The following is an 8,773-nucleotide window of genomic DNA, read 5'->3' on the forward strand; positions in this document are numbered from 1 at the left end:
GTATCTTCATGTCTATCGGTATTTTTTTTTGTGTTTATCAAAAAATTATGTCTTAATAAATCAAACAGAAGACGCGTATCACCATGTCTAAAGAGACACGGAGACCAACCAAACACTACCTTAAGTATTAACACGCGCTAACGCGCAGAAGATCAACGTGAAATGGAGGACCAACTCGAACTGAACCCTAACTCGTTCAATAGACTCACTGAGTCCCGCGCGCTACCGCACTCGTTAAAAGAAGTCGACGACAATGACGACACGCTTGTTCTTAGCTCGCATGCCCTCGCTGCACTCAAGGAGTTCCTCTCCGAGCAGCAGAGCCACCACTCCGTCACTGCAGAAGGAGAAACTGCAACCACCGTCGAAGAATCCAAGGTTTCTCTGGTTTTGGAGGATTTGAGGTTGAGTCAGTTCTGCTACATAAAAAATATAATTAAAAGACGAGTCTTCTATATATAAAAAATGTAAATGGATATATATCTTTTTTATTAGCAGTTATGATTTGTTTTTATCATTTTTAATTTGAATCTTTTTCTTTGATAATGTATTTCTTTGAGGTCATAAAAGTACTTAATCTACTCATGACCAAAATCTTATTCCAAAAACAATAATAATTGATAATTTGACAATGAAACAACTAAAGCTTTTTCTTTTCTTTTTAATATAATAAAGCTGTTTTTTTGTTTTATATATTTTTTCTATTATAGTTCTATTTAATTATTTTAATTTCATACAAGTTAGCAATTGCTCAAAATTTCATGATATAAATATAAAAAGGTATTTTATGCTTTTTATTTTAGAATAAAAATTTCCAATAACAACATAATCTATTACTTTTGAATTAGCCACTGTTATTATTACCGAGGCCAATTTTATTTTGTTTGGTACCTAACTTTTGCCTAAATTACTTTTTATAGTAACTTTAAAATATTTAAAATTTTTTAACTTTTATACTTTTAAATTTAAAATTAATTATTTTACCTATTTTAGTAATTAGACAATACTTTTTAGTCACCATAGCAAACACCTATTACTGATATCTTCTTTAAATATATTACTCTTTTCTTATCTACCTAGTTAATTATGTAAATTATACTTAAATTATTAATTAGTGTAAAAATAAAAGAATACTATTAGTGTTTGAAAAAATAATATAATATAATTTAATATAGAATAAAGTACTTTTTTATTTTCAATATTTGAGTAAAATAATAAAAATTCAGAACATCATTCATATTTTTACATCACTTATAAATAACAACATAATATAATACTTTATAACATTTTTTTTACAGCAATTTTTTTCATTTAGCTAAAAGATTTCATATACTTTTTCAAATAATATTAATGTTTCTTTATTTTATACAACAGATAATATCCTAAAATAATTACATTTACCTTATTATAATTTTTATTTGTTTTGCCCGCGCGTTGCGCGCGGGTTCCTTGCTAGTTGTGTCTTAATAAATCAAACACTAACAAAAGACACGTGTGACCATGTCTCTTACCATGTCTAAAGAGACACGGAGACCAACCAAAAACTACCTTAAGTATTAACACGCGCTGACGGGCAGAAGATCAACGTGAAATGGAGGACCAACTCGAGCTGAACCCTAACTCGCTCAATGGACTCACTGAGTCCAGCGCGCTACCGCACTCGTTAAAAGAAGTCGACGACGATGACGACGCGCCTGTTCTCAGCTCGCATGCCCTCGCCGCACTCAAGGAGTTCCTCTCCGAGCAGCAGAGCCACCACTCCGCCGCTGCAGAAGGAGAAACCGCAACCGCCGTCGAAGAATCCAAGGTTTCTCTGGTTTCGGAGGATTGGAGGTTGAGTCAGTTCTGGTACAGCGCGGAGACCGCGAAGACCATAGCTGAAGAGGTCCTCAAGCTCTGCAATGGCAGCGTCAATTCTCCCGTTGCCTGCATCGCTTGCCCTACCCTCTTTGCTTATCTCAAGGTAATTCATTATTTCTCTTGTTTTCCTTTTTTTATTTTAAATTTTAGAATTTCAGTTAATTTTTTTTTTCAATGTTCATTTGGGTTCAAATGTTACTGATTTGTGATAAAAGTGCAAAGCTAATGTTTTTAATCAAATGTTTAAATTTTTCGGTGAGTATAGATTTTTATTATTATTAGTCACTTTCATTGGGAAATAGTTTGGAAATATGCGATGTGTTAAGCTTCAAGTTCTGCATTGTTTTATCTTCAATATTAATATTAGTGTAAGTGTAGTGTAGAGGATTGATTATCTTGGTGAAGAATTGAAGATGATAGTTACAACTTTAAACCCCTTTTGAGCGAAGAAATCAATGAGCAATAATGCCTCAGTTGTAATAATGATAAAATGTATGTTGATGTGGTTTGTTGAGTTGTTTTAATTTGTTTGATGCCATTTCTGAGTTCTTGTTTTTGCTTTGTCAGATATTTAAAAAATTTTCCTTTCTTGAATCTTCAGAACATAGATCCTAATGTTCCTGCACAACTTCTTGAGTATGACAAACGTTTTGAGCAGTACGGAAGTGATTACACATTTTATGACTACAATCACCCTGAGGAGTTGCCACCGGAGTTGAAGCATTCCTTCAAAATAGTAGTGGCAGATCCTCCTTACTTGGTGAGAGTTAAATTGATTGCTGAAATTTTATTTGCTGAAAAATGAATGAGGATCCATTGTCCTATGTATATATATATAGTACAAGTTATTTCAGTTTTGAAAACCTTGAGCTGGTTGATGATCTTATTGAGTTCATTGCTTTGGTAACAGAGCAAAGAGTGCTTGGAGAAAGTTGCTGAAACAATTTCTGTGCTCATAAAACCCGGAGAATCATTTTTGCTTCTACTCACAGGTATCAACAGATTTATTCCTGTTATCTTTCGTATCAAAGCACTCGAACCCATAGTTTATTCATGGAGTTCATCCATGAAAATTTCCACCCAATTTTAACCCCCGTTTGAAGATAGATTAATTCTTGTACTTCAATTAATTGCAGGTGAAGTGCAGAGAGAAAGGGCAGCTGAGATATTGGGATTGCATCCTTGTGGTTTTAGACCTCAGCACTCGAGCAAACTTGGAAATGAGTTTAGGCTATTCACAAACTATGACCCTGGAACAAGACTAGGAGGGTGGGAAAGATAGGTATTTATGTCCCAGTAGCTTCTCGCACACTGAATTATCTCATGTATGCTATAGATTTTGTCTTGATATAATTGTGGTCAGTTCCTGGGTTATGCACTATGAAGATGAAAGAGTTGGAATCTGGTTCACAGTGCTTCAGTTTGCCGATTTCACATTGTTTGGCACCAATGAAGCTGGTTTTCTTGGAATGATGATCAAATACAAACCAATATTTTCTTTTGTGGCGTGAATGTTGCCTGAGTATCTTGAACAAGGAGCATAATTTTGACTTTGCTGATTAAGCTATTGTACTAATGCTTACCAAGAATCTTAGTTTTGTTCATGTATTGAACAGTTAGTTGTATTAGATTGTGAGACAATGGTTTCTTTATAGCCAAACTTCCACTCTTTTTCTGGTAGTGGAAGGTTGAGATAAATCTTTGAGCTAACCAATCTAATCTCAGTTTACATACTTTGTTGCTTGCAAATGATTTTAATGATACTTAACCTTCGTGCAGATTGTTGAAATGAGATATCTACAATTGCATGACACAGATTTGATATTAGAAATGCTAAATATATGTTCTTCAACCATTTAGAGCCTTTTTTTTTTCTTCTCTCTATTATTTGTACATGTCTAAGAGACTAAGAATCAGGTTTATATTCCTTATAGACAAAGGGTTTAACTATTTACATAAAAGAAACAAATGTCCTTATGCTCTTGGCATGATGTGCACAATAATCACTTACACTTCCTATTAATGCTCTTCAAATTAAGCCATCCATATTATTTAGAAAAATAATTATAAAAAAAAAAAAAACTGAGTTTCTCATAAATATGTATTATTGACTTACCCCAATAATTCACGCCATAGGATTCATTGTATCAAATTCACAATTTAGTAGAAATTTCAAAATGAAAAAAAAAATGTTGCACATTTACCATTATATATACATTTACCAGACAGTCTTTGAAGTTATCATTGTATGTTGGAGAAGTTTGAGAACCAGACAACCAGTTACAAATTTTTGACTTCGATATTATTAAAACACCACGGCTGTGCTTAGTGTAACTTGATTCAGCCCTTAACTGTCAAGTCCTAACTAAACTATCAATTTTAATTAGGAAAGGTTATAATTCAGTTCTATCTTTAATTATTGATAGTAAAAAAAAACGTTAAGGATATATATATATATATATATATATATATATATATATATATATATATATATATATTTGACACCAGAGTAATGATACAAAGATTGCACATTAATTTTAATGCAATAATACAAACCTAGAAGAAAACATACAGGATTTACTTTCTAATTTCTTCACATACACATTATTAACTAACTGCTCTTATGTGACAACATTGCAACATCTGCAATTCATTTTAGGATTGTAGCACATATATATGGTTCACATACATCAAACTTATTCTTACATATTAAGTATATAGTTGAAACAACCAGTTTTGATGATTTACACTCTTGATTCAGAAAGTGATGACTGATCATGCATTAACTGCACTTGTTTGTGTCTCTTTGGTATCCTTCTTGATAGGTGGTTTCACAATAAGGATTGGAACTTTTGCATTATGAGCACAATAGTCACTTACACTTCCTATAAACAATCTGCAACCACAGACAACAAGCATGATTCATGTGTTTTGTCTTTCATTTCATCTCAACACAAATCACAACTATTTAAATATTTCTTGCATGAAATGATTTAGTAGGTTGATTAGAATATTAGTACCTTGAAATAGTGCCAAGACCCCTGCTACCAACAACAAGAAGATCCACATGCACTTGCTCTGCAGCTTGACATATCATTTCTCTTGGATCTCCCCTTAGAATTACTGTTTCTGCTTTCACCTATTTATTCCACAGATTTATGTGTAATACAGCAATATATGTTAATTAGAAATGCATGATTTAGATATTTACCTTCTTGTCTTTGCACATGTGCAACCCACGTGAGAGTATGGCTGCAGATGCTTCTTCCTGTGATTTCCTCACGTAATCCTCAACTGATATTGCAAAAATTGTTGTCAATAATATAATTCTCATTATAATTATTGTCATTAAATATACACTCACATACAGTTGTTTAATAAGTTTAATTAAATAAGTATTTAACGATTTTTAATTATCAACTTCACATAAAAACAACTGTGTCACCTAATAATAATTAATAAGTATGCAATTAGAAGTAGATTATGAATGACAAACCATTAGGACCAATGATAGGGTAACCATACTCAGCAAATCTTGGTTGAACATGAACAAGAAACACCATTCCTCCTTCATTCTCAACCATCCCTGCATGTGCTTCTTCTGCTGTTGAAGCATAACACTTAGAAGCCATGTTCTCAAATAGGTTTTCTAGGGCCCATTTAAGTGCATAGAAGCTTCCCTCACTCTCATCAATTGCCACCATCACCTTCATCTTCATCCTCCTCTCTTCCCTACCACCACCACCCCCACCTTCTTCAACAACTTTGGTAGTAGTAGCACTCGTTTTCTCCATCATACTAATTCAATTCACACACTCTTTGCTTCTTTCTTTGTTATGCCTATGTTATTTTATATGTATGCTATTAACACTATGCACATATATGTAACATATAATGCACACTAATAAGGTGATAAAAACATGCCATCTTGTAATGATTATTTGGCCCCTATCTCTTTGCCAAGGGCTTTTGTGTCATTTCATTTTGTAAATGTTTTTCAGACCTGGCAGCTTCTGCTGTGTGCAAATGTTGGATGCACGTAGAAAATTGAGAATACGTGTAATGTTGCTACCATGCGTGTTAACGATAATGTTGCATGCAAAAATGGCACAGGGATAAACACTATTTTGTTTATTCTTTTTTTTTTTTTTTTGGGCATAAGTTTGATAGAATTTCATTCGTGAGTGTATTTCAATTGTTCAATATAAATTACCAGATATTTGACACGGTTTGCAAGCCAACATGGGACCTTAATTTTCATGGAACAAAAAAATTCTGAGGTCTTATACGTTATTGTTATTTAATTTATAGATGTTGATCATCATTCTTATTCAATTGTTTTTTCTTTTTATATTTATGTTAAATATGTATAGAGTTGTCATTCACTTCCATAAGCTCTGATTTCAAACTTCAGAATGTAATTTATATAATTTATAGAAGAGAAAACTATTTTAAAAAAAAATATATATAAAGTTTTTAAGAATACTTAGATATAACATTAATAAAAAAAAAAATAAAAATAAACTAGCAACAAAATGACAAAAAGCCAATGAGTAATAGCTCAAATAGCATAGTCTCCCCATACTCAATTAAAAGGTTGCGAGTTCGAATCTCCTATTTTTTGGTAAAAAAAAATGACAAAAAAAAACTTTTTTTAATTCAAAAACTAAGCCAAATTAAACACCCTAAATCATAACAACAAATAAAAAAGAAAAAGTAGCAAAATAAACCACAACACAGTACAACAAATTTTCATATGTGCATCCCTTATTAATTATTACAAATCATTGAAAATGAAACTAGTTACACTGCTTATATATGGAGTAGGCATGAAGCGAATCCAAACACAACCGAAAGAGAAAGTCTTTTAAAAAAAAAAGAAGTCATATACTAAGACTTGAAGACATACATAAAAATATATAACATGACTGAAACATAAGCAGAAAATGGCATTAGTGTTGCTTTTTAGTTTGATCCTCTGGTGGTGGCTTCACAATAACGATTGGGATTTTGACATGATGAGCACAATAATCGCTTACACTTCCAAGGAATGCCCTGCCACACCAAATGTAACAAAATTAATTAAAACCATACATAGTGATATAATTGAAATTAAAATAATTATTATATTAAATAACATAATTAATTAACTAATTAAGAGGAACAATACTAACCTTTTGATTGTGCCAAGGCCACGGCTACCTATGACTAGAAGATTAACATTCATTTGCTCTGCGGCTTGACAAATCATTTCCCTTGGATCTCCATTCAAAATTATACTTTCTGCTTTCACCTGTTTGCAGTTACATTAATAATAATAATAATAAATTATTTTAATCTTCATCGTTTGCCGACAAATTTTAATTTTATCTTTACTATTTTAAAGGTTTTATTTCAATTTTAGAAAATTTTAAACAAATTCAATATTATCTTATAATTAAATTTGACTCGAATAATTACCAAAAATTTTTTACATTAATAATTATTAGTAGGTCAATTTTATTTACGTATTGAAATCAAATATTATATTGACTCTTGAATATACTAATTGTTTGTAGCAATTTTATCTACGGAATAACATTCAATCTATTTAAAACTTTTTAAAACTAAAATAAAATGCTTAAATCGTTAAGTCAAAATTAGAGTTTAACTCGAGAACCAAAAATAATCCTTTATCCTAATAATAATATTGGCACCTTAGTGTAACTTTTTCATTCTAATAGTGCACCTTTTAATTTCTTATATTTAGTTTTATCTCTTTCTATTGTTATGGCTATGATAGACCCGACTGAGAATTTTACCATCTTATCCTTGCACATCTTGGAGGCTTTAGAAAGAATAGCTGCGGATCTTTCTTCCTGGGCTTTCCTAACAGATTCCATAACAGCAGTTGCAGGATAAAATGCTGTAAGTTGAAGGAAAAGAAAATAAAAACATTGAATAAATGCTTATAAAATAGAGATTAATATTATCTATATTTAATTATTTTCAAGCAGCTGGAGTAGCTCAGTTGGTTAGAGCGTGTGGCTGTTAACCACAAGGTCGAAGGTTCAAGCCCTTCCTCTAGCGATAATTCCATATAAAAACTAAACATAATAATAATTTCATCTTTTTTACACTAATGAAAAGTTAATAGAAATAAAATAAGGATTAGGGTAGAAACCAGCTCCAGCGACTCCAACAGGGTAGATATGTTGTTGGAATTTGGGTTGAACATTAACAAGATACACCATTATGCTGCCTTCTTCATTGTTATTATCATTATTATCAATGGATATGTTGCTGAAGAAGTTATCAAGGGCCCATTTTAGAGCATAGAAGCTTCCCTCACTCTCATCTATGGCCACCATCGCCTTCATCTTCATCCTCCTATCTTCTACACCACCACCTTCCTCCATTATTTTCTTTAATTTGTGTGCGTATATCATATGTGAACAATAATAACACTACTACAACTCTTTTATTTCATATGCTATTATGACACTTTTGTCCCTCTTTTAGAGCCCATGAAAAACAAAAGAATAATATAATGGTTCTACATTATTATTATTATTATTCATAAATGATATTATTTATTTTCTTAATTATTGTCTTTCAAATAAAATTTAATGCTTTTAGAAAATATTTATCCCCAAACTCAAAACAAGCATATCCAGGTTCATGAATATATATTGGATAACTTTGTAGGTCCAAATAAATAAATAAATAAAATAAATAAACTTAAGACTTTGTTTTTGTGTGACTCTTTAGTCTTTGCTGAGGACTGTTTGATACCTGGCAGCAGCAAAGGCATATGCATGCATGAAGATTCACTACGTGTAAGACATTGAAGAAAAGTGTTGCCAATAATGGCTTTGCACAACAGAAGAAACGTTAAATTTTAAAAGACAAATAATAATAATTGATATTAAAA

General features: G+C 31.6%; 3 protein-coding genes and 1 non-coding gene across 4 annotated transcripts; 2 read left to right on the forward strand and 2 right to left on the reverse strand.

Annotated features, from left to right (window-relative positions):
* Nucleotides 1-1,451: 1,451 nt before the first annotated feature.
* LOC107626216 (uncharacterized) lies at nt 1,452-3,638 on the forward strand. Its single transcript, XM_016329045.3, has 4 exons — nt 1,452-1,963; nt 2,462-2,620; nt 2,771-2,852; nt 2,997-3,638. Exons 1-4 carry the CDS (start codon nt 1,592-1,594, stop codon nt 3,140-3,142), a joined length of 759 nt encoding a protein of 252 aa, XP_016184531.1. The 5' UTR covers nt 1,452-1,591; the 3' UTR covers nt 3,143-3,638.
* Nucleotides 3,639-4,379: 741 nt separating this feature from the next.
* Nucleotides 4,380-5,795, reverse strand: LOC107626217 (uncharacterized). Its single transcript, XM_016329046.3, has 4 exons — nt 5,357-5,795; nt 5,072-5,154; nt 4,881-4,999; nt 4,380-4,756 (listed from the first exon to the last, which is right to left on the reverse strand). The coding sequence occupies exons 1-4, from the start codon at nt 5,655-5,657 to the stop codon at nt 4,636-4,638; spliced, it is 624 nt and encodes a 207-aa protein (XP_016184532.1). The 5' UTR covers nt 5,658-5,795; the 3' UTR covers nt 4,380-4,635.
* Nucleotides 5,796-6,598: 803 nt separating this feature from the next.
* LOC107626218 (universal stress protein PHOS34) lies at nt 6,599-8,516 on the reverse strand. Its single transcript, XM_088504155.1, has 4 exons — nt 8,024-8,516; nt 7,662-7,765; nt 7,035-7,153; nt 6,599-6,915 (listed from the first exon to the last, which is right to left on the reverse strand). Exons 1-4 carry the CDS (start codon nt 8,286-8,288, stop codon nt 6,813-6,815), a joined length of 591 nt encoding a protein of 196 aa, XP_088360281.1. The 5' UTR covers nt 8,289-8,516; the 3' UTR covers nt 6,599-6,812.
* On the forward strand, nt 7,856-7,929 carry TRNAN-GUU (transfer RNA asparagine (anticodon GUU)). The gene has a single exon. It is a non-coding gene; the product is annotated as a tRNA-Asn (tRNA).
* Nucleotides 8,517-8,773: the final 257 nt, after the last annotated feature.

This window comes from Arachis ipaensis, chromosome B2 (assembly GCF_059453495.1).
Source record: "Arachis ipaensis isolate K30076 ecotype BB chromosome B2, ASM5945349v1, whole genome shotgun sequence".
Classification (NCBI taxonomy): domain Eukaryota; kingdom Viridiplantae; phylum Streptophyta; class Magnoliopsida; order Fabales; family Fabaceae; genus Arachis; species Arachis ipaensis.